The sequence below is a fragment of the Enhydra lutris genome, unplaced genomic scaffold, assembly GCF_002288905.1.
Source record: "Enhydra lutris kenyoni isolate GAN:26980312 unplaced genomic scaffold, ASM228890v2 scaffoldscaffold24, whole genome shotgun sequence".
NCBI lineage: Eukaryota > Metazoa > Chordata > Mammalia > Carnivora > Mustelidae > Enhydra > Enhydra lutris.
Genome location: NW_019154108.1, coordinates 11,461,774 through 11,488,053, shown reverse-complemented (window position 1 = coordinate 11,488,053; position 26,280 = coordinate 11,461,774). Strand labels below are relative to the sequence as shown.

Sequence of the window (26,280 nt, the reverse complement as noted above, 5' to 3'; positions counted from 1 at the left end):
TTCCTTTAAGAAAACTAAGGAAAAGCAAAGATGAAAAGATCAGTTAACTGGAAAACCTAATTATGAACTACATTAAAAAGTTATCAAGTCACTTTATCGAATAAAGAAGGATAAATTTGTATGAACTATAAGCTTTCATCTTTAACTCCAAATTTAAAATAAATAAATAAATAAACAGGGTATGGAGAGATCAACTGTATCTCTAAGCAGCCAAAGAAGCAGAAGATGAGGAGACACTCCCCTTCATTCTCTTAAGCCTTGCACAGAGACTGCTGGCTTAGGTAAGCTGGTGTTACACTACAGAGTCCCGGCCTTGGACGTGCTGGAATAATCCAGTCCCACATGTTCCTGATGGAAAATAACCAGAGATGGTCTTTTTCTGATGGGTGCCCTATGATTCAGGGGAAAAAAGTCTATAGCTCCAAACTTTAACTGCCAAACAATATACCAAATGAGAAATACTCTGCAAAAAAAGGAAAAGGAAAAGAAAAATAAAATACTCCGAATTAGTTTGTAACCAAAGTGATAGAGACAATAAAAGCTAGATGTCTTATTCAACACTGATATAAAATGTCTATCAATATATGTTAACACCTATTATTCACTTACTAAGTGAGTTGGAAAGATCCTGTAAAGAATTTAAAACTGTACCAGCACCTCATGCTCTCTCTCTCTCTCAAAACAAAGAAAAAGTTACGAGATCAAGCCCTGTATCAGGCTCCATGCTGAGAGTGGAGTCTGCTTGAGATTCTCTCTCTCCCTCTTCCTCTGCCCTTCCCCTCGCTCTCTCTTTCTCAAATAAAAAGTAAAATAAAATAACAACTATATCAGCACAAAAACTCACAGATGAGAGATCAAAGCCACGGTGATGACAGAAGGAAATTTTTAGGGCTGATACTGGTAGAAAATGGTCTGATTTATAAAGGAAGAAGACTTATATACTTAAAATACCTCGTGTGAAAACATGTACAAATAACTTCAATTTCAGCGTGTTTATTTTGGCAAATTACTGGGAATCACCATAAAGAAGCGGCTGCATAAATCACGCACACCCGAGTGGGGGCACTGGAAAGCCGTCATGTGTGTCACACGACACACGGCTGATCTTCACATGCTGGAGAAGCGGCTCCCGAGTATAGCAAGAGACATGAAGCAAGATGCAGGACAGTACGGCATATGGGACGAGAAGACAGTGTATTTTTAGGTAAAGAATAGTATGCAAAATAATTTTTAAAAATACCTTGCGGTATCTTCTTCATTGGGCCTCTTTTGGTTCTTGGGCTTCTTTTTCCAGGTGCTTTTTTGTCCTTTCCCACGAGGGCCTGCCCATCCCTGGGGCTTTCCCCAGGAGCGTTCTCCGAGCTCTCGAACGCAGCCACCTCATTGCTGGGGGGGCAGTTGTCGTTATTGTTGAGACTGTCCTGGGCGAGCACGTCAGGTCTGCCCATGGCGCTGGCAGCACTGCTCAGACGCTCCTGCCCGTCCCCATCCAGTTGATTTTCATTTTCATCCGATGCAGAAGGCAAGCGTGTCACTATGCTTCCCCTGCCGTCACCAGGATGATACCCATCTTGTGACTCTATCTGCAGATTATCTGTAGGCGTTCCGCTGTCATCCATCAGAGCATCTTCTGTGGGACCATTTACATTTCAGTCAAGTCCTTCCATGTCTACAAAGACAGAAAGAAAAAAGCTACTTCACCTCTGGATCCTCGGTGATCTTTAGATTTCCTTTTCTCTTGGGTTGTCTTACTGTAATTAGGGAAAGGATGGAAATGACTGATGCTCATTCCTTCTATTTCTTCCCCACTCACAAGCCCACCCAACCTCACCGGGTTCTGGCTTGAATACAACGGTGCTCAACCCTCGCTGTGTGTTTATTACCTGGAGAGCCTGTCCAGCACAGAGCCCTGCTACCTGTTTTTTTTTTTAAGTTCTTTAAGTTATTTTACTGTGTACCATGGAACCATGGCCTTAATGAAAGAAATTACTCATTAATCAGGCTATCTGGTAAAATCAACCACTCTTTTTATTGCTGGACACTTACCAGACAAATGAAAGTTGTATAAGTCCTTTGGCTGAACAGCAGCAATATTTGCAAACAAACACATTTACAGACATTTTAAAAATAAATGGAAAGATAGGCGCCTGGGTGGCTCAGCTGGTTAAGCAACTGCCTTCAGCTCAGGTCATGATCCTGGAGTCCCGGGATCAAGTCCCGCATCGGGCTCCCAGCTCCATGGGGAATCTGCTTCTCCCTCTGACCTTCTCCCCTCTCATACTCTCTCTTTCATCCTCTCAATCTCTCTCCCTCTATCTCTCAAATAAATAAATAAAATCTTTAAAAGAAATAAATGGAAAGAAGGCATGTGGAAAATTCAGGTAGTAAATGGTAATATTCTATTCTCATTATATCATTTACTTCCTAAAAATAAACCCTGGAAAGTACCTTAGAATTGTCAGCAAATTCTTTTTATAAAATTAAAAAAAAAACAACAACAACAGGGCCATGATTAACTCTATACACTAGTTTAGACTTGGAAAATCTAAATCTGCTCCAAGGATCCTTCTAACATAATAAAAATAGAGAAAATAGATTCTAAGCCTTTTATCAGACATGTTTTGTCCCCTCTTATCATCCAAAAGTATATTACTTTTAAGGGAAATGATGTCAGCAAGATCTTGAAATTTTCTGTTTGCCAATTATAATTTGGGGTTTGAATCAAACATACTATTTCAGTAATCTGAGAAAAATTTTAGTGACTTTCTAAATTCTTCAAATTAATAGAAATGCTTATTTGGTGTTTAGAAACATGTAAATAAAGTATAATTCTTTTAAAACATGAAAACGAAGTACAAAATAAAACATTAGCTCTGCACTGGTTGTATCATATGTTTTTAACGTATTTTACAACTGGAATATTTTATTTGATTCAGACCTAAATGTACTGGTTGGCAGCCTGGGTGGCTCAGTCGTTTAAGCATCTGCCTTCAGCTCAGGTCAGGATACCAGGGTCCTAGGCTCTAGCCCCACATCAGACTCCCTGCTTGGCAGGAAGCCTGCTTCTCCCTTTTCCCTCTCCCACTCCCCATGCTTATGTTCCCTGTCTTGCTGTGTCTCTCCCTGTCAAATAAATAAGTAAAATCTTAAAAAAAAAAAAAGTACTGGTTGGCAAACATAAAAATATCTAAATTTGGATGGCATCAAATTCCTTTTACCACATATATATATTAACTTGGGTTTAGCCCTAATATAAAATCTAAATAGAATATAATTTTTAATTTAAAAAGTTATTATTTTAATGAAGGGTTTTTGAGATTACTATCACGAGAGAACACAAGCTCACATGACTTATAAAATGTATGCAGCTAAAATAGACAAAGATCAATAGAACAGGATAGGGAGCCCAGAAACAAACCCACAGTGATATGGTCAATTGATCTATGACAAAGGAGGCCAGAATATACAGTGTGGAGAAGGCAACCTCTTCAATAAGCAGTGGGGAAAACCAGTCACATATTAAAGAAACTACACCACTTTCTCATATCAAATATACAGAAAAATAAACTCTAAGTGGATTAAAAAGACCTCAATGTGAGACCTTAAAGCATAAAACTCCTAGAAGAAAACATCACCAGTGTATTCTTGGACACTGGCCTTAGCATCACCTTTCTAGATATATCTCCACAGATGAGGGAAACAAAAGCAAAATAAACTGTTGGGTCTACATCAAAATAAAAAGCTTTTGCAAGTGAAGGAAGCCAACTAAATAACATGGCAACCTACAGAATAGGAGAGGATATCAGCAGATGCTATACCCAATAAGGGATTAGTATCCAAAATATATAGAGAACTTACACAACTCAAGACCCAAACCCCCAAAAATTTGATTTAAAAATGGGCAGAGTACCCGAATAGACATTCTGCCAAAAACAAACAAAACAAAAAACAAAAATCACACAGATGGCCAACAAAACATGAAAGGATGCTCAATCTCACTCATCATCAGGGGATGCAAATCAAAACCACAATGAGATATCACTTCACACCAGTCAGAATGTCTAGGATCAGAGAGACAAGAAGTAACAAGTGTTAGCAAGAATGTGGAGGAAAGGGGAGCCCTTGTGCATTGCTGGTGGGAATGCAAACTGGTACAGCCACTCTGGAAAACAGTATGGAGGTTCCTCCAAAAATTAAAAACAAAAATACCAGATGATCTAGCAATTCCACTGCTAAGTATTTACCTAAGAAAACAAAAACACTAACTTGAAAAGATAAATACACTGCCAATATCACAGCATTGTTTACAGTAGCCAAGTGTGGAAGCAACCTAAGAATCCACTGATCGACAAATGGATAAAGAGCATGTAGTAATATATACATGTAATAATACTTAGCCACTAAAAAGAATGAAATCTTCCATTAGGGACAGCATGGGTGGACAGAGTATCATGCTAAGTACAATGAGTCAGAGAAAGATCAACATATGATTTGACTTATACGTGGAGTCTAAAAACCAAACCAACCAACCAATCAGCAACAACAAAAAACCAGAATCATAAATACGGAGAACAAATTGTTGGTTGCTGGAAGGGAGGGTTTGGGGGTAGGGGTGAAAATGGTACAGGTGATTAAGAGGTGCAAACTTTCAGTTTAAATGACTGACAGGGATGAAAAGTGCAGCGTATGGAATATAGTGAATAATATTGTAAAAACCTTGTGGTGACAGATGGTAATTACAGTCCAGCAATAACAAATAGAACTGTAGACCATTACATTGTATACATGAAACTAATGTAACATTTTATGTCAACTATACTTCAATAAATCAATAACCAAGTAAACAAATAAAGAGCATATAGCTAATATGGTGGAAACTACACAAATGTCCACTAACAGATGAGTAGATAAACAAATGCAGTATATTCATACCAGGGAAGCTCGGGAAGTTCAGGAAGGAAGTTCTGATACATGCAAAAAATACGGAAGAACCTTGGCAGCATCATAGGTAGTGAAATTAGCCTGACACAAGAGGATGAAAACAGTATGATTCCACTTGCACAAAATTTCAATAGGCAGATTCATGGAGACAGAAAACAGACCGGAGGGGCAGAGGGCAGGAGATAAAAGGAAGTTCCTGCGTAATGGTTGCATTGTTTTTTGCTCAGGGTGATGGAAAAGGTTTGGAAATGCAGTGGTGATGGGTACACAGCAGCATTGGTGTCAGTAATACCACCGCATCATACAGTGAAAAACAGTTAAAATGGCATATGGTATGTATTCTTGATCACAGCAGTGAAAAGAAATTGATGTGGCTATGCAGGGAAAAAGTCAGTCTTAAAACTAGGAACAGCCTCGGCTGTCTTTTATGAACAATCAAGTTATATTCTTTTTATTTTTTTTAACATTTTATTCATTTATTTGAGAGTGTGTGTGCACATGTGCACATGCACTATGAGGGGAGGGGCAGAGGGAGAGGGAGAAGGAGAAGGGAGAGGGAGAAGAAGAAGCAGGTCCCCTGCTAAGCAGGTTCCCTGCTGAGCAGGGAGCCTGATGTGGGGCTCCATCCCAGGACCCTGGGATCATAACCTGAGCTGAAGACAGATGCTTAACCTACTGAGCCACCCAGGCATCCTTATTCAAGTTATATGCTGACATGCATCTGAAAGTACGAAGTGTACCTGAGAGATACACGGGTCACATGCCACGGAGGAAGTGGGAGGCAGAGAGCCCCAAACAATTACACTTCACTCTTGCTGAATCTTCATTGCGCAGTAGGAACTGTGACAGGCACTTCACATATCTCATATCTAACCCTCCAAGCAAGCCCTACATGGGAGGTACCCACACTGTGTTTCAGATGGAGAATCTCAGGCTTGGAGAGGCAAAAATACCTTGTTTAGGCTCATCTTTCTGGGAGGAAATGGAATTGGGTCTGAAACCAGGTCCCCTCTCCTTTGACTCCTGGGCAGCACAGCATAGAGGCTGAGAACCCAGGCTAACAAGGCTCGGATTCTGGCGCTGTCATCTAACAAACGATGTGTGCAACCTTAGGGCAAGCTGCCTACATCTCCAAGCTTCTGTTTTCTCATCTGTAAGTGGAGAACTAATGCACCCACCTCGAAAAGTCATTTGTGAGGCTCAGACAACATGGCAGGTGACACACTTGGGAGAGTGCTTGGCCTATACTGAATGCTCGGTGAAAGTCAGCCACCACTGCTTCCTAAGAAACTTCACTGGTTGGTATTAAGCACCAGTAGGTTTTTTCGAGTAGGTCCAGAGCCTTACTGCAGTCTCAGAAACAGAGCATTTCCAGATTTCCCAGAAATGTTAGGTTCCTGATAATAAACTAATGTTAACCAGCATCGTTTGAAAATGCTGAAATTTAATTAATTTATAATGGGGGATATTTCATTTGGTTACTAGAATGCTTAAGCATCTGTTCTGGGTATCCTGTTTCAGATGATTAAGATACCTACAAACTAGTAATTAAGGCTTCTTGGTGAGTATAAAATTACAAATCACATTTCACAGTTTTGTTGAGTGTCATGTACCAGGCTCTGTGTTAGACTTTTCAGACCAAAGCTCTTACTGAATTTTCATAATTACCCTAGGCAGATAGGCAATTTTTAGTCCCATCATACTAACAAAGAAACCAAGTTTCCTATCTCATGAAGAGTCATTCAGCTAGTAAGTTTCTAAACTTCCCTCCTACCACTTCTAAATGGAGTACGGACCCGCTATGATTCTGAGGCCATACTCCTCATCGTTATGCTCTAGGGACAATGGGGGAAAAGTAACTGAAAGAGTATTTCACTCCAGCTGTGGTACACCTCAATGAAGAAACTCCACCTAGAGCAGAGGACACATGTCTAATGACCAAGAAGTTCAAATTCCTGGAAGTACTTCTCTCTTTCCCAAGATCCACACAAAATACCATTTCCTACATGGCCCACCTTCTTCTGTTGAGAACTCTTTTGGGCCCCAAGACATTTTGTCTCTCACCATTTTGTGATGATGATATATATAGTTTAATTCTCAAAAGGTCACTTTGTAAAGTACTTTCTGATACTAACTCTTACTCTAACATTTAATTTTTTCAAGGTGTGAATGTCCTGCAAGTATTCGTAGAGTATACCTACCCATTAGTCAAGGTCTGGCTCCAAAGCCATTCCAGTGGGGCTCCCTGAGGTCTCTATCCCAAGACGGGGGCATAATGTCCTGCTCATTAGCATTCTGTACCACCACTGTCCTTCCCCAATACTGCTCTGTACTGTGTATTTTTGCACATGTGTCCTATGATATTTAAGCCACAGAGAATTTTTATTCTTCGCCACATCTAGCCCCGGGCCTTGTACTTAAGAGCTACACTGACCGCACAGCTCTGACTCTGGCATATTTTGGTTTTTTTAAAAGCACGGTAGTGAGTGCTGTTCAAGTTTCCAGCCTCTCATGTGAAAACAGCATTCCAAATATGTACACTGTGCAGAAGTTATTTGACAAGTTGACTCTGTACAGTTGAGAATTTCAAGCAAACACATCTAAGCCAGGCTTAGTCAAAACTTAAAAAATAACAAAGCCCTGGAAGAAGCTTTAAATAAACCAATAATTTAGAGTAACAGACTAACAAAAAGAAATCTACATTTTGTCAAAAACATTCTCCTTTCCAGGTAAAATTAGAATTCATCTTTTGAAACATCTTAATGGATAACTGCTGAGATTAAACATCAGGTGTCACTCAAACAAAAAACTTAATCCATAGGTATTACTCAATTATTTTATTAAAATCCTTTAAGGAGGGGCGCCTGGGTGACTCAGTTGGTTAAGCATCAGACTTTTTTATTTTATTTTTTTGAGATTTTTATTTATTTATTTGACAGACAGAGATCACAAGTAGGCGGAGAGGCAGGCAGAGGGGGGCGGGGGGGAAGCAGGCTCCCTGCTGAGCCACCCAGGCGCCCCAGCATCAGACTCTTGATTTCGGCTCCGGTCTTGATCTCAGGGTCCTGGGATCAAGCACCACGTCAGGCTTGCACTGGGTGTGCAGCCTGCTTAAGATTCTCTCTCCCTTTTCCTCTACCCCTGTCCCAGCTCAAATTAAAAAAAAAAAAAAAAAAAAAAATCCTTTAAGGATTTTTAAAATCCTTCAAGGAGATTTTGAGTGACATTTTTTAATAATCTATACAAATTAGGCTAAATACATACTTTCACTTAAAAAAAAAGTTATCTCTACACCTAATGTGGGTTTTGAACTCACCACCCTGAGATCAAGAGTCTCACATTTCACTGACTCAGCCAGCCAGCCTCTCCCATACTTTAACTTTTGAAAGAGCCAAGATTTTTAAGAATTAAGATGCAACCCCAAGTTGAAATTCAATGACTTCAGAGTTAAACCAAAAAATTTTTTTTATTATTTTTTAAAAAATATTTTACTTATTTGACAGACAGAGATCACAAGTAGGCAGAGAGGCAGGCAGAGAGAGAGGAGGAAGCAGGCTCCCTGCTGAGCGGAGAGCCTGATGCGGGGCTCGATCCCAGGACCCTGGGATCATGACCTGAGCCAAAGGCAGAGGCCTTAACCCACTGAGCCACCCAGGCGCCCCGAGTTAAACCAAAATTTAAAGGAAGACATTTACCAAACCAACAAAGTATTCTATTAATCCCAAATTCAAATTTGGCTACTCCTGGTCAGCTCAGGATTGAGGACGAAAGTCATCATACCCATATGTTGTGTTTATTATGGGGATTACATATCTCACTTCACATTTTACCACTTTACTCATTACACATTTGAAAACATTTCTATCTCATTGCTAAATCCAAGATTTTCCATGGTTAATGCTTTGTTTAGACATGTGTACCTGTCAGCAATGTTCAGTATATCAGCAATCACAAGTATGCCTCGGAGGAATGATTCTCAAAACTTTTGCAACCCAGAATAAGAAATTCATTTTTCATTGAGATCCTGTACACACAAAATATGTAGATGTAACTGAAACATGGATTTTTATTTATACAGAGAAAGCAGTGTTCAAATAGAAGAAATTAACTGAAATCATGTGACTCTTAAGACCAAAACCACCCTGGGGCAGCTAAGCTGACTAAAGAAAGCCTAATTTGTTTCATCTTCCCCAGTCCTCCCGTCCTTAATGGGGCTCATTTCAACACAGCTGACACATCTATGGGGCCTTTGAGTTCAAAACCCATTACATACATGCAGGGACAACGGGGTAGCTTAAGGTTAAGCTTCTGCCTTGGGTCATGATCCCAAGGTTCTGGGATCAAGTCCCTCCTCGGGCTCCCTGCTCAGGGAGGGAATCGGCTTCTCCCTGTGCTCCTCCCTGTCGCTCCCCACCCCTACTTGTCCTCATGTTCACGCCCTCTCTCTCTCTCAAATAAATAAAATCTTTCAAAAACCCCAAACCCATTACGTATATGGAAATGACAGGTCAAGAGCCTCACTGTGGGTATAGCCAAGCAGTGCAGACAGTCACCACACTCCTCTTTGCCCTCCTTCTTGGACATATACAAGTCTTACTTAAAGAAAAAAAAAAAAAAATAGAAGCAAATCTCTAAACAGTATTAGCTCACTCTGCCTGCCTGTCTACCTACTTGTGATCTCTGTCTGTCAAATAAATAAATAAAATCTTTAAAAAAAAATGAAATAAATAAAAGTAAAATCTTTAAAATATATATATATTTTACACATAAAACTACACATTTTGTTCTAAAAAGATAATTTGTCCTAATATAGTGGCAAGAGCAAAGAGTTCATTACAATCTTCCCTTAAGAGGCCTGACCAAGGGGCACCTGGGTGGCTCAGTGGGTTGGAGCCTCTGCCTTCGGCTCAGGTTATGGTCCCAGGGTCCTGGGATCGAGCCCCGCATCGGGCTCTCTGCTCAGCAGGGAGCCTGCTTCCTCCTCTCTCTCTGCCTGCTTCTCTGCCTGGTTGTGATCTCTGTCTCTTAAATAAATAAATAAAATCTTAAAAAAAAAAAAAAAAAAGAAGCCTGACCAAATAGCATTATCTGAATAAAAATGCTGATTATTAACAGTAATCAACAGTTATTGAATATTCACTAAGTTTCAGGAGGTATATCAGTCAAATATTTATATATATATATATATATATATATATATATATATAATTTAATCCTCACACAGATCCTTCAAAGTACTTCTATAATTATATCCGTATTATAGAGAAGAAAACAGCAACAGAAAGATTAAATAAATAGGTCAAGGTCATATAGCTAGTACGTGGCAAAGTCAGGATTCAAACTCAAAGGTCCTGACTCCAGAGCCCATAACCTTAATTACTATCATCATTTTTATATCAATTTTAAAAATCAACTATTCTCAGAAGTATTTTTTGTAAACAACAAATTGCTGGCTTAAAGGAGACAGCAATACAAACAAGTTCTAGAATCTTGAAATGTTTCTCAGATATATAAAGTTTAGAAAATAGGTTAAGGCAAAATAAAATAAAACCCACCAGTAAGACTACTTACTTGCTGTCTTCCTTAAATAGGACGAATTCTTTTCTTTAGGGTTATACGTTTATCTCTGTTAATCCCTGTTAGAGATCATCATCGAGAATCTGACATGTACCCCTGTACATAATGAATAATTTCTACAAGACAGATGACAGATACCCGCTAAGCCAACATCACAGCTAAAGAAGAAATAAAGGACAAGTCTCCAAACTTTGAAAGTGCACCCCTAACGAGAAGAGAAATGCCACACATGTTTGCCCATGGTGTATGGGCTTGTTTTTAACTTACATGGACATATACTGGGCTAATCTGTACGTATATATCCACTTTTAAATACACACGGAAATAAACACGCAGAAAGGACTGTGGAGTTCTACCTCTGGCAAGGGCTGCCAAGCTCATTTCAGACAAACCGCCCTGCTGATAACAACCAGGAGCGCTGGCAGGAAGTTTCAATCTCGAGGCCAAAAGAGTGGAGCAGAGCTTTTAACAGACTTACAGACCTGGAGGAAAAACTCAAGTTCAAGGGCTTGCCAAGGAAACGGGAGCCTCCGGCTTTCAACTGGGACCTAAAGGGGCTCCTTGCTAGAAGAAAAGGTGAGGCTGAGATGGAGCAGCCTTCACAGGGACGAAAGCCCAACAGAGGCATCATCGTTTCTGCTTGAATCAGGCTGACCTGCCCCAACATGGCTGCCTGCCAGCAACATTAGTTAAGTCCCCTCTGGAAGACGGAATCCAACAAAGGCTCAAATGACCTCCACACATTTTCAACCATAAGGCTCAGGATATAACCTAAAATAACCAGGCATATAAGAGATTAAGATTTGACCAAAAAACTGGGAAAAAAGCAGTTAACAGAAAAAGATTCGTAGGAGATCCATGCGTTGGGAGTTAATGTACATGAACTTCAAGTATTATGAAATGTTGAAGGACTTAAATGGGAAAGAGAGAAAATTTCAGAAGAGAATTAGAATCGGTAATATAGTAGCAAAAGCAAATAGTTTAGTTTGCTAAAAAGCAAGTTAATCACAACAAATCACTAGATTTGATTTTTTAAAAGTCAAATATTCTATTAGATACTAGATCAGATATTCTAGATCTTAAGGACACAGTAACGGAAATTATTCCAGGTATGGAACTCAAGGGCATTTTGAGCCTTTAATCTTTATTAATTTCTAAAAGACTTCAGAATGAAAAAAGAGAGAAGTGTGTGACAACTTCTGAATTCATTCAAAAATGGTATCTAATAACTTCTTAATTCCAGAAAATTTTTATTTAAATGTGTTAAGGGGAATTTAAAAAAGAGTAACTTTGCCACCTTCTATTTCCTGTTGTTTAAATACAGTCACTGATATGCACGAGGCCTGGCTAGGCACACTGTACTATCACGAACAAAACTTTCCCTTTCAAATCAGCTTCTTGCCTTAAACTGATTTATGCATATTTCAGAATAGTTGACCATATGTGAACTCACATTCCTAAACTTCGAAATTATAAGTACATTAACACGCATGTAAGATAACCAAATCCTGTCTTTTCCACAAGCGCACCAACTATGTATGTGTCTGTGCCACCATCAAGCAACCTCGGTGGCGGAGGAGCTGATATGTTGCCAAAAGGCCCAGCTGCCTTTTTTGCTTGTTTCAAGTGTCCTCAATCTTCAGTAAATAAGTGTTATTTTTGAGTCCCAAGGTTTACTTTGCAGATCCTAAGACAACAGACAGAACTAGGGCTGAATTCAATGATAGCCATGGATAACACAGAATTACATTAAAAATATCTGCAATTAACTTCTAACAAATGAATAAATGCTGTGCTTTACTTTGCAGGGAGAGACAGCAAGACAAGAAGAACCTGGCAAATATCTAGAATAAAACCATTGCTCCAAATCCTTGAGCATTAGTTGGAAATCATTAAATCATTAAATGGTAGGGATCCATGGCAAAATTTGTAATTGGAGGAGGGACATGATCAGGTTTACATATGAGAGAAATCACTCATGTTGATCTTAAATAATATGAGCTTTCCTCTCTTTTAACAGGGTGAGACATGTATGGGCTGCTGATAGGACAGAAAGGGCCAGCTGAGAGGGAGCGGTTAAGGAGAACAGGAGAGACAGCACAGACTGGGAGGTGGGATGGCATCCGGGACACAGGTGGGGCAAGTGCCCTTAAGGAGATGGGCCATGTTTCCCGTTGTCAGGGGAGAACAGTGGGGGTCGAGGGAGTGGTTTACACTGGAGTTAAGTGAGAGACATTTGTAGTCCATAATGGATCTGTCTCAGGGAAATAGGGAGTAAAATATCTGAAGGGGGAAACACAGAAAAGTTTAAAACAGCCCCTTGAAGACCGTGGGGCTGCTGCTGCGAGCCCACTGAAATTCACTCCACTACAAAGCCAGTCCCCAGTTGGCTGCCTTCCAGTCACGGCGCAAGCCAGCCCCAGAAGAGCAGCTAAAAGGAGAGTCTCTTAACCGAACCTTCCACACAAGTGCAAAAGTATCAGTAGAAATGCTGGCATGTTCTCACTACAACAGAAACACACAGATTTCTTCAGTCTCTCTCAACACCAATTTCATGAATGATTCTCGTTTTTCTATTCCGCACCACTCTGCCATTGTTCTTCCTGCCTTTTTATATGGATAAGAAAATGCAGTTTATAAAATCCTTGCCTCTGGCTGATTTCACTTAAAGCAAATGAATTCTTCAAATCCTGGTCTATATTGTGACTGTGCACAGACCAGTACCTCATCTCACCCCGTCCCTTAGAGCTCACAGATGGTATTCACTACACTTCCGTGTTTGGCACCGTTTAGAGACACCAGAGTTCTAAAATGCCACCTCTTTTGATGAAGTCAGTTTCAAATTTCATCTTATTTCTTTGCAATTTCAGACTTTTCTGACACAGATACAAGAGGAAATTCTTGGAAGACGGTCAACATACTGATTTAGTGAATCAGCATACTTGAGTTCTCATACTAGCTCTTTTCCTAGGATTTAAAGTTTCCTCTAAGATTCTTCCAAACTCCAACAACTGATGATTCTAGTTATTAGTTCCCAAGTCCTCTGTTACTTGTTTTTTACTGCTTCAAGTCTAAAACAAATATCTCTTTCTGGGTCATTATTCTGTGAGCTATGATCACTAGTTAGCTACCTAAAAATTACAGCTCCGGGTAAACTTTCACATTTTCTTCTGCCACCTTCATTGCCTATGTTTCCTTATCTTGAAAAACAGTGATGTAAGGTTGCCCTCTGAATGGGAATATGACACCCCTGACCCACATCAGGAGAATACTGGTTCTGGACTGTTTACGCAACACACCTACTAACTCTTTGTTTTTATACACAGTGCTCTCTGTACCCAAAAGCACATTTGGCTGCCGCTGACATTTTAGTAGGAGGACACAAAACAAAAAGCAAATAAATCTCCACATGGAGACTGAAGCTTGACCTCAGAAGTAGAGTGGTTTAACTGAGCTAGCCTGATGTTAATGTAATAGTAATTGTCTCTATGAATAAGATACACTTACAAAAAAAAAAAAAGATACACTTACTAGATACAGTGGGGAAAGACAGAGACAGATGAGATAGCATCGGGGAAGAGTTTATAATCTAAGGTTAGTACCCAAAATATAACAAGAACTCATACAACTCAATAGTAAAAATAAAATAAAATAAAACAAAACAAATATAATCTGATTTTAAAATGGACAGAAGAGAGGCACCTGGGTAGCAAAGTCAGTTAAGCATCTGACTCTTGGTTTTGGCTCAGGTCATGATCTCAAGTTCCTTAGACTGAGCCCCTTGTCAGGCTCTGTGCTCAGCCTGGAGCCTGCTTGAGTTTTTCTCTCTCCATCTGCCCCTCCCCCAGCTTAGTCTCAAATAAATAAATAAATAAATAAAATCTTAAAAAAACACACACAAAGATTTATGAAAGGCCAACAGGTACATAAAAAGATGTGTAACATCAGTAGTCATCACGGAACCGCAAATCAAAACCACCACTAGATACCATCTCATATCTGTTAGAATGGCCCTCATCAAAAAGACAAAAGATAACAAATGCTCATGAGGATGCGAAGAAAGGGGAACCCTCCTGCACTCTTGGTGGGAATGCAAACTGGACAGAAAAGAGTACGGAGAATCCTCAAATAGTTAAAAACAGAACTACCATATGATTTAGCAGTTCCTCATCTGGGGATATATCCAAAGGAAATGCAAAACACTAACTTGAAATATATCTGCACCTTCATATTCATAGCAGCATTTTTTATAATGGCTAAGATATGGAAACAACCTAAGTGTCCATCTATGGATGAATGGATAAAGAAACTATAGACACACGCACACACACACACACACACACACACGCACGCACGCACACACACAATGTCACATAATTCACCCTTAAAAACAAAAGGAAGGGGTGCCTGGGTCGCTCAGTGGGTTAAGCCTCTGCCTTCGGCTCAGGTCATGATCTCAGGGTCCTGGGATCAAGCCCCGCATCGGGCTCTCTACTCAGCGGGGAGCCTGCTTACCCCTCCCTCTCTGCCTGCCTCTCTGCCTACTTGTGATCTCTCTCTCTCTGTCAAATAAATAAATAAAATCTTTTAAACAAATAAAAAAATGTATATCAAAGAACAGTTTATCAAATAACACAACTAAAGGCCAAATTTATTAATATTATTTTGTGAAAGTATGTAAGAAATGTAAAACATAAAACCTGCTGTACTCTTGAGAGTACAACAGAAAAAACAGTTCTTGAAACTGAGAGAATTGGTAAAAGGTGAAGTGCTATTTTATGAGCACTTTCCGAGGGAAATCCTAATACAGTCAGTTTTTAAGCACTGTTATTAATTTTTTTTTGGAGAGGGGAGGGGGCAGAAGGAGAGAGGGAATCTTAAGTAGGCTCCACGCCCAGCATAGAGCCCTACACAGGGCCCGATCTGAAGACCCTGAGATCATGTCCTGAGCTGAAATCAAGAGTCAGATGCTTAACAAACTGAGCTACTCAGGCGCCCCCATTATTTTTCATTTAGTCCTTCCATATCTCTGTCTTTCAGGCTCTTTCCATTTTATGTGCTTTTTTCCCCCGAACAGGTTTTTCAGTAATTTACAATTCTACCACGTACAAAAATAGTATTTAAAATCTGTTTCATGATCTGCCTCAACAAAATCTAAAATGGATTTATTCATGTTATTCACACTATCTCTTGTTTGATAACAAATTTCTATCAAAACAAAATCATCATGATTCCAGATTATTTCTATTATTCTTTCCCCTATCCTATTTCTCTAGCCTGTCTTTTCTCTCACCATTATCTTTATTATTCTATTGGTGGGTAAGTTCCGAATTTTCTAACCTCAAAAAGGTTAGAGAAAAATACATTGTAAGATAGTGAACTGTTATCGACACTATGACCCAAAACCTCAGTCTCAGCACGAGACACTAGTTATGGCCGACACTCTGTCTACAACTAATCTCCAAAGGGAAAAAAAGGAAAAAAAAAAACAACAACTACGTATTTACTATGGGCTATGAAGAAGAAAGATATTTTGATATGGAAAGAGAATTCAACAAAACAGAAAAGAACACGCCACATATACCATTGAACCTTGAACAACACGGACTGGAACTGCATGGGTCCAATTATATGTAGATTTTTTTGATAACTAAATACAGTATAGTACTGTAAATCTATTTTCTCTTCCTTACGATTTTCTTCATAACATTATCTTTTTCCTGGTATACTTTACTGTAAGAATACAGTACATAATATATATCACATATGAAATATGTTAATTAATTAAGTTATTGGTATGGCTTCCTATCAATAGTAGACTATTAGCAAAAGTTCTTGGGGGAGTTAAAAGTTACACTCAAATTTTTCTGACTGTGCAGGGGTTGGCTTGAGGTATTTCACACTTAGTACCTTCAGTGGCTAATCTGTACCACTTAGCTAAATAATACTAACAGCTAACACTTATTAGGCAATTAGCATCCAATCAGAAACTGCATTTTAATTTTTTTAAGATTTATTTATTCGAGAGAGGGCTCGAGCAGGAGGCGGAGGGGGAAAGGGAGAGAGAGAGAGAGAGAATCTCAAGCAGGTTCTGCTGAGCATGGAGCCTGATGTGGGGCTTGATATACTAACCCTGAGATCCTGATTTGAGCTGAAACCAAGAGTTTGACGCTTAACCCACTGAGCCACTCAGGCGTCCCAGGCTTTGCATTTTATACACTAAGCACTGTACTTTATCTATTAGCTCATTTAATCCTCAGAATTGCCCAAGAAAAACGGAAAAATTACCCACTTTGCAGATGTAGAAATGGAAACAAAGAAGCTTAAGTAACTTGATCAAGGTCACAGAGCAAGTGACCAAGGCAGGAGGCAAACCCAGATTTCACATCTCACACTTTACATCTCTAAGCTACAGCCTTCAAACAGAAGTTGTGCAGGGATAGTACATTGTAGAGGGGTGTGTGTCCTGGATGAATTAAAAATTCATTACCTTATAAATGAAGCAAAGTAGTAAAGAAATTCATTAATTATTATCATGGGTAAGTGATAATACCATAACTTTTTTGGCTCTGATTTGCATTTAAGGATAGCCTGAATTTGTGACTAAGTATAGAATGAAAAGTTAGAAATACTCTTCAACCGTATCCCTCCACCATCTGTGCACATTAAATAATCATTTGACAAACTCAACAGATAGCTTTTCCTTTTATAATTTCAATTTGCATCAAAAGATCACTCAGCTATTACATTTGGGGTGTGTGTGTGTGAGAGTGTGTGTGTGTGTAATGGAATATTATTCAGCCATAAAAAGGATGAAATCTTGCCATTTACAATGACATGGATGGAGCTAAAATATAATCCTAAAGGAAAAAGGTCAGTCAGAAAAAGAGAAATATCATACGATTTTACTCATATGTGGGATTTAAGAAAGAAAACAAGTGAGCAAAAGGGAAAAAAGAAAAGAGAGAGAAAGGCAGACCAAGAAATAGACTCTGAACTATAGAGACCACACCAACAATCACCAGCGGGAGGTTGGTGAGAGACAGGTGAACTAGGTGATGGGGATTAAGGAACGCACTTGCGATGAGCACTGTGTACTGTATGGAAGTGCTGAATCACTATATTATTCACTTGAAACTAATATAACGCTGTATGCTAACTAACTGGAATTTGAATAAAAAAGTTTAAAAAATCATTCAACTATTACAATTCTAAAAAATTAAAGCAATTAAATTAAACTCATTACCAATAATTAAAGCACTATTTTTATATATGATCTTCAATAATTTAAATAAAGACACAGTTATAATTAGTATAATTAGTTGGAAAGAAGCCCAACAAACCCTCCATAATGATGGAGACTAGAATAAATCTTGTGATCTTGGATTGGAATTAGTGAGATCACATGAACTCATGGTTTTCAAGATGAGATACAGAAATAAATATATATATATAAATAATATTGCCTAGTTTTGTGCACTGAAAAAATCTAGAACCAATGACTCAGTGCCACTGAATATACATAGCTCCCAGATCTGTTTTGTTGTTGTTTTATTTTATTTTATTTTATTTATTTGACAGAGAGAGATCACAAGTAAGCACAGAGGCAGGCAGAGAGGGGGAAGCAGGCTCCCCGCTGAGCAGAGAGCCCAATGTGGGGCTTGATCCTAGGACCCTGAGATCATGACCTGAACTGAAGGCAGAGACTTAACCCACTGAGCAACCCAGGCACCCCCCAGATCTTGGGTTTTAAAGACCATCCTCAGGGCGCCTGGGTGGCTCAGTTGGTTAAGCATCTGCCTTCAGCTCAGGTCATGATCTCACAGTCCTGGGGCCAAGCCCTGCATCAGGCTCCGTGCTCAGCAGGAAGCCTGCTTCTCCCTCTCCCACTCCCCCTGCTTGTGTTCCCTCTCTTGCTGTCACTCTCTGTCAAATAAATAAAATCTTTAAAAATAATAATAATTAAAAAAAATAAAGCTCACCTCCACCAAAAGGAACCATTGATCTTTTAAGAAACAGCTGATTCCAAGACTGGGGAAAAAGGAAAGTACAAGCTAAACTTGGAATACTTTGTGGAGCCAGAAAGTCAGTAAATCCAGAAAGATGGGGAAATGTCAAAAGGATGAAGGAAGCATCTTTAAGGGGCTCCCAACTGGCAAAATGCGGCAGAATTTGAGCATCAAGATAATAGATTATAATCTACTAGTAAGACAGGAATCCAAGTGCTTATAGGTTATATAGATAGATAGATAGATAGATAGATAGATACATAAGAACAGACTACTCTTTCTTCAGTAGAATACCAATTAATAAATGTAGAAAGGATAATGGTTATAAAAAAAATTGCTTCTTTCCAACCATCACAGTATAACTAATTCAGTCAAGAATCATTAATGGATGTCAAAATGAGTGGGTACAAGTTCCATCTGACAAACTTCATCTTGAACAAGTGATTAAAGTTAAGATCACCAAAAATACGACAAACTGATACGCTCCTGATGGGATTCGCGAAAAAGGGCATAATTCCATTTCTGTGGTGTTCTTGACAAAGATGCATAGCCTAAATCAATCATTTGGTGACATTCTTCAAAATAACTGCCCTGTCCTCAAAAATGTCAAGATCAATAAAGAAGAAAGACTGAGAATAGTCCATTTAAAGGAAGCTAAGAAAACACAGTAACTAGGGGCGCCTGGGTGGCTCAGTGGGTTAAAGCCTCTGCCTTTGGCTCGGGTCATGATCCCAGGGTCCTGGGATCAAGCCCCAAATCGGGCTCTCTGCTCAGCGGGGAGCCTGCTTACTCCTCTCTCTCTCTCTCTCTCTGCCTACTTGTGATCTCTGTCAAATAAATAAATTTAAAAATCTTTAAAAAAAAAGAAAAGAAAACACAGTAACTAAATGCAATGTGTGATGTGTGGGATTCTGGACTGGAAAAAAAAAGCTACAAAATGTATTATTAAGACAACTGTCAAAATTTGAATATGGACTACAGAATAGATAACAGTATGACATCAACACTGCATTTCCAGACTTTGATAACCATGCCATGGTTATGTAAGAGAATGTCCTTATTCTTAGAAAATTTACCTTCCAATATATTTAGAACCAAAAGATATATCTGCATTGTACTCTGAAATGGTTCAGAAGAAAGTCTGTGTAACACAAACATATACACATACATTTACTTATACACACAGAGTGCATAGAACACAATGATAAAGCAAACAGGCAAACCTGAAACAATCAGTGAATCTGTGTGAAGGAAATGGGAATTCTTTACACTATTCTTGCAACTTCTCTATAAGCTTGAAACCATCTTAAAACATTATCCCCCAGTCATTAAGCGTCTGGCTTCGGCTCAGGTTATGACCCTGGGGTTGTGGGAGTGAGTCCCACATTGGGCTTCCTGCTTGCCAAGGAGCCTGCTACTCCCTCTCCCTCTACCCTCCCCTGGCTCATGCTCTCTTCTCTCTCTCTCTCTCTCTCTCTGTGACAAAAAAATAAATAATAAAAAATCTTAAAAAAAAAAAAAAAAAGGTTATCTCCCCAAAACCTCATCTTTCTCTAATTTCTTATTTTTTCTGGCTACCTTTAAAAAAGGATTCTTTTATTTTTCACATATTTTATTTCAGATCAGTTAGTGGCAAAGTCTGATTCATCATCTCCAACATTAATAATGCATTTTGAACTGTATCTTACATCTTTTCCTAAAGTATGTAAGAATGAACTATCTTTTCTAAGAATACTCAATTTGTTGTTAATTGGCAGTATTTTGGAATAAATTATTTCTCAAGTGCACTCCCTGAACATAGCTATAGCTAAATTAACTCTAATTTTAAAAAATTTTTATCTTCCCACACAACTCCTTTTTAAGTATATTCCACTCAGAAAATTCTATTTCCAGAAGAAACTTCAGAAAAGTATTAACACAGTACAGCCACCCTCACTATACAAAATCTTCCTTGAATTATTTCCATATATATAAAAAAAAATCTTCACAGGATCTGGCAGAAATCTGGAAAAAGAAACTGAGTTTTAAAACAGTGTGTGTGGCACGTTCTGTGGGGGAGGTTATCATTAGGAAAAAAAGGTACAGACACACAGGATGTATGAGGAAAACGGGTGGTCTCGGGGAGCTTTCTACCCTCTGATTCTGCATCTCGATGTCGGTCAAAGTTGTTTATAGTCATGATGGAGTACATCTGCACAACCACATACTTGACAAGGACCCAGGACGGGACTCAGAGAAATTGCGATGGGAATATGATATGGAGATACCGATGAAGATCTAGTCAGTGTGGTTGTTACCATATCTGTGGGCGGAATTGGTTGAGGAAGAAAAGTGTATAATTACAAAGACCAAATAGGACAGAAATAGCACCTGGAAGCAAATTACTCAGGGAAGGAAGCATGAGGGATGTAAATGGATGTTTTGAACTAAAAGTTTTTTTAATGCTATGAAGAAACCTTCAGAAAGACACCAATGTTCTCAAATTTAAATCCATATATAATGTGCCCAATTTTTAGAAAACAGTAATTCAATTAGCAACAGTAGAAAAGGGACAAAAACAATAGCTCCTTTTGGTATGGCGTCAGTCAAATATCTAAAGATCTTTTATGTGCAAAGTACTGTAACAGTTAATAGAATCCATTTAGGAAGATAGAGGAATATGTCTGAAAATTGGGCATTGGGGCCTCTTGAATTAGTCTTCGCAAGTCAGAGAACACCTTGACCACTGCTCTTACTTTTCTCTCTGTCCTTTTAAACTAAGGTATGTAGAAAACGCATGTTGGTAAATGGCAAAAGTCCTGTCTTCCTGGGGTGAAAAAATGTTCAGGGATTAATTTTAGTTTACTCAAAAACAGATTTCAATATTTTTTAAGATTGATTTGAGAGAAGGAGGGAGAAAGTGTGCACCCTCGTACCCACACACCTGGTCGGGGGGCAGAGGAAGGGAGAAACAGAGTCCCAAGCAGACTCACACTGAGTACAGGGCCCCAAGGGGCCCCGTCTAATGCAACGGAGACCACGACCAAAGTGGAAGTCGACTGGATGCTTAACCAACTGCACCGCCCAGGTGCTCACATATTTCAATATTTTTATGCATTCATTTCTTTTCTGATGAATATACTTTAAATGTTACAAAAGTCTTACTATTTCCATGTCAAGAATGAAATCCACATTTAAGCCTCAAAAGAAGATGGCCAGGGGCTCCTGGGTGGCTCAGTGGGTTAGGCCGCTGCCTTCTGCTCAGGTCATGATCTCAGAGTCCTGGAATCGAGCCCCACATCGGGCTCTCTGCTTGCCGGGGAAGCCTGCTTCTCCCTCTCTCTCTGCCTGCCTCTCTGCCTACTTGTGATCTTGCTCTCTGTCAAAAGAAAAAAAAAAAAAGAAAAAGAAGAAGAAGAAGATGGTCATTTTTAAGATCTTATCTATCTATTTGAGAGAGCGTACATGAGCCAGTGGGGGAGGGATACAGGCAGAGGGAGAAACAGACTCTCCACCCAGCACAGACTCCAAAACCGGGCTGGATCTCAAAACCCTGAGATCATGACCTCAACCAAAACCAAGAGTGGAAGCTCAACTGAGGGAACCACCTAGACACCCCTGACCAATTGGGTTTTTTGTTTTGTTTTAAGATTTTATTTATTTATTTGACAGAGAGAGAGATCAAAAGTAGGTGGAGAGGCAGGCAGAGGGTGGGGAGGAAGCAGGCCCCTTGCTTAGCAGAAAGCCCGATGTGGGGCTGGATCCCAGGACCTGAGATCACAACCTGAGCTGAAGGCAGAGGCTTAAGCCACTGAGCCACCCAGGCGCCCCAAAGGTTTTTGTTTTTTTTTTTTTAATGCAAGGAAAGCATCACTAAACAGGCAACTACTAATGTTAAATCTTAATTAAAAACGCAGAAACTCAGTACAGTTTATTACTGTATTCAAGAATATAATTCCCCATCATTCCTAAGTACCAGAAGTTCCACCTCAAAGCATGAAGCGAACACTAGAGGCAGAATGGAACAAAACAAAGCAATGTTCTGATTTTGGACTTGTTCCCTCTTCCATTTGAAAACAGGTGCCTGTACTTATTAGCTGGGTAATTGTCCCCAAATTAGTTTAGCTGTAGGAGCCTTGATTTCTTTGTTGTAAGAATGAGATGAGGTGACGTATAGGAGACTACTAAGGTCATCCATAAAGATATATTAAGACCGCTCTGGAAAATAGTCGCAATCATAAAATCCCGTTCTAAATGGAAATCTAGTTGTATTTACTTTGCTTAGGACTCTGTGTGATTTCCAAATCTGAGAGTTTGTGTTTTATCAATTTTGGTAAACCATTAGTATATCCTTAAAGATAACCTCTCCCCCACTAATGTTACTCTCCTCCTCTAACTTCTGCTGGATGTACATTAATTAGGTTTTCTTCCTATATCAACTATATCAGTCAACCTCTTTTACAATTTCTCTTTAGATTTCTGTACTGTAATCAGGGGCTTGAATTCATAATCAAAATTCACAACATCCTGGAACAACTGGGAGGCTTGATTGGTTGAGCAAGAGATTCTTGATTTTGGCTCAGGTTGTGACCCCACGGGCCTGGGACTGAGCCCCTCGTTGGGTTCCTTCTCAGTAGGGAGTCTGCTTCTAACTCTCCCTTTGCCCCTCCCCACTCTCACTCTCTCAAACAAATAAATCTTTAAAAGAATACTCACAATGTCCAGTGGAAGTATTTCTTTCTTTACCTGTGTATAATTTAATACTTAATTTGTCCATTCAGCTTATTTCTGTGACTATCTTTTAGTTCCAGAAGGCACATAGAGTACTATCTAAAATGTCTCTAATTTTTTCATACAGTCTTTTTCCATGTTTCTTATCCCACATTTTTAAAGTCAGAAAATGCTCATTCTTGGGCACCTGGGTGGCTCAGTTTGTTAAGCAACTGCCTTCGGCTCAGGTCATGATCCCAGAGTCCTGGGATCAAGCCCCACATCGGGTTCACTTCACTACTCAGTGGGGAGCCTGCTTCTCCCTCTCCCTCTGCCTGCTGCTCCCCCTACTTGTACTCTCTCTCTCTCTCTGTCAAATAAATAAAAATCTTAAAAAAAGAAAAAATGTTCATTCTTTTAAATTTTGGGGAATCTAAATGTGTTGTTTGTTGTTTCTGTCGACTCTTACCCATGGTGGATTATTTTAAATTTTGAGATTTCATCATTTTTTGTAATTTTTTAATTCTGAGCCTCTGCAGTGAGGGGCTCCATTGGTGGGAGTTTCGTGTAGGCTGATTTAGGGTCACTCATTCCAGACTGCTTTAGCTTTTTCCAGGCCTCCCAGGTTGTGTTACCAGCCAGGGCCAGGTTTTTTTTGTTTGTTTGGTTTTGTTTTGTTTTTAAAGGAACTTTTTTTTTTTCTTTATTTGACAGAGAGAGAGCACAAGCAGGCAGAGAGGCAGGCAGAGAGATGGGGGAAGCAGGCTCCCCATTGAGCAGAGGGCCCAATGTGGGGCTCTATACCAGGACCCTGAGATCATGACCTAAGCCGAAGGCAGAGGCTTTAACCCACTGAGCCACCCAGGTGCCCCCAGGGCCAGTTTTTATATTAATTCTCAGCTGAGGAAAGCACTCATATGAACCCGAAACCTCAGGGTTAATAGACTTATGGTTACAATGTCTCAGGGAAACTGCTCCTTTCAATATAATGTCAAGGCAGAAACAGAAAAACTTTCCCCTTTCTTATCAGGCAGATTACTACCCCTACCCCCCAGTCCATCAAGGGTCCTGGCTATATGTGGAGCTCTCAGCACCAATGCCCTATTTGGGTTCCTTGGCTCAGTCTTGACAGATTCCTTTTCCGTCCCCATGTGACAGTTAAAGCTCAAGCCCATTGCGGGCACCTGGGTGGCTCAGTCGGCTAAGCATCCAACTTGATTTCAGCTCAGGTCTTAATCTCAGGGTCATGAGTTCAAGCCCCAAATTCAGCTCTATGCTGTGGGTAGAGACGACTTAAAAAAAAAAAAAAAAAAAAAGGAAAATCAAGACCATTAGATAGCTGCCCCCACCCTATCCTCCTCAAAGAACTCTTGATAATATGTAATATTTATTGGACATTTAATGAATACTAGGTACTGTGTTCACACTTTACACCTTATTTCACTTCATTCTCATAGAAACTTTACTATTTTTCTCCTGTTATAGATGAGGAAACAAAGACATAAGTAACTGGCTCTAGTTTACGTAGCAAGTAAGTAGCAGAACGGAGATCTGAACCCAGATCTATGTGAATTTGGAGTGTGCACTGTTAATTACCATACACTGCCACTTTTTTCTTCCTAGTGCCTAAGCCAGTGCTAAATGCAGGACAGTCCGTCAAGGACTGTCTGCTGAATGAACACATTCTCCTTCAGCATGTAAGTCTGTTTTGGGAAAGCCTGAGAATAATCAAGTATTGGCAGATTACTAAGAGCAGATAAAATGCTGAATGGCACTTTCAGTCATTCTTTATACTCTAACTGCAATATTAAAATGCCTGTCTTGTTGACTTCTTGCGCAAATGAATTTTTTAGTGACAGCAAGCCACATGACATCATGTTCAGTAATTGTTATAACTGTCACCATCACCAACAGGACAGAACCCCTCTCGGAGAAGAACCTACAAGCTAGTGGAGAGCACACATACAAGACCTGGTAGGCAGCAAGACATGATTGATGAATATTTAATAGAAAGAAGAAAAAGGAAAGAATAAAAGCTGACTGAGGCTCTGCAAAGTCAAACGATGATAAATGTGCCCTTTTTGGTAACACCAATCCACTCCCAAAATCAGGGGTGGGAGGAAAGGCAGATGCTATCTTTTGTTAAAACAGATGTTATAGGGGTGCCCAGGTGGCTCAGTTGGTTAAGCGTCTGCCTTTGGCTCAGGTCATGATCCCAGGGTCCTAGGATTGAGCCCCACATCCGGCTCCCTGTCCAGCAGGAAGCCTGCTTCTCCCTCTCCCACTCCCCCTGCTTGTGTTCCCTCTCTCACTGTGTCTCTGTCAAATGAATACATAAAATCTTTAAACAACAACAGCAACAAAACAGATATTCTAGAGCAGACTTTAAAAACCCCACAAAACTAAAAAAAAAAAAAAAAATCTTTAGGTTCAAATACATGACATCAAAGAATGTTTGCTGTCAGGAGTCAGCATCAGTGTCATGACAGAGCAGGAGAATAAATGCAGACGTTTACACGGGGCTCACCCTGCATCACACGTACATTACCTCACATCCTCACGGTGTTTCTGTCGGGCGGTCACTATTAGCACCTCCAGCTTATGGGGAACAAACCCAGGCATGAATAGGTTAAACAACTCATCCGAGGCCAAATGGCAGTGGGAATTAGGGCTCGAACCTAGGCTAAGGGGCTCAAGAGCGCGTGCGGCCTCCCAGGGCCACGCAGATGGTGGAACCGGAGCAAGGCGCTGAGGACGAGGCCTTGGGACAAGTCAGGAGAAGGAGAGGAAATTGTGAGTCTTTATTATCCGGGCTGAGAAAAGTCCAGAGGTAGTTTGAGATACTCGGTGACATAAATTCTACATACACATCTTCAAAAACTTCTTTAAATGAAATAAGCACTGTAGTTTAAAAAGTATCTAGTAGATACGGTCTTGTGTTGGCTTATTTATTGCTTCGGGATTTTCCATGAGTTATTTCACGCATGAAGATTATTCCCCGAGTGGAATTCAAGGGTCTGAAGCAAGAGAATGTGTTACTTCTTGGGCCCTCCACAGAGACTGA

General features: G+C 39.7%; 1 protein-coding gene across 2 annotated transcripts in view; it reads right to left on the bottom strand.

The window, feature by feature from the left end:
- Positions 1-26,280, bottom strand: part of LOC111150895 (consortin, connexin sorting protein) — a 111,369-nt gene that overhangs the window by 65,832 nt on the left and 19,257 nt on the right. The window contains exons 1-2 of one of the 2 annotated variants that reach the window (XM_022508578.1): positions 2,047-2,099; positions 1,241-1,669 (exon numbers count right to left, since the gene is read on the bottom strand). In XM_022508578.1, coding sequence (XP_022364286.1) covers positions 1,241-1,619 — 379 coding nt within the window. In that variant the 5' untranslated portion in view covers positions 1,620-1,669; positions 2,047-2,099. Of the gene's footprint in view, positions 1-1,240; positions 1,670-2,046; positions 2,100-26,280 lie in introns of those variants that run through there. The other variant, XM_022508577.1, reaches the window with a different exon arrangement.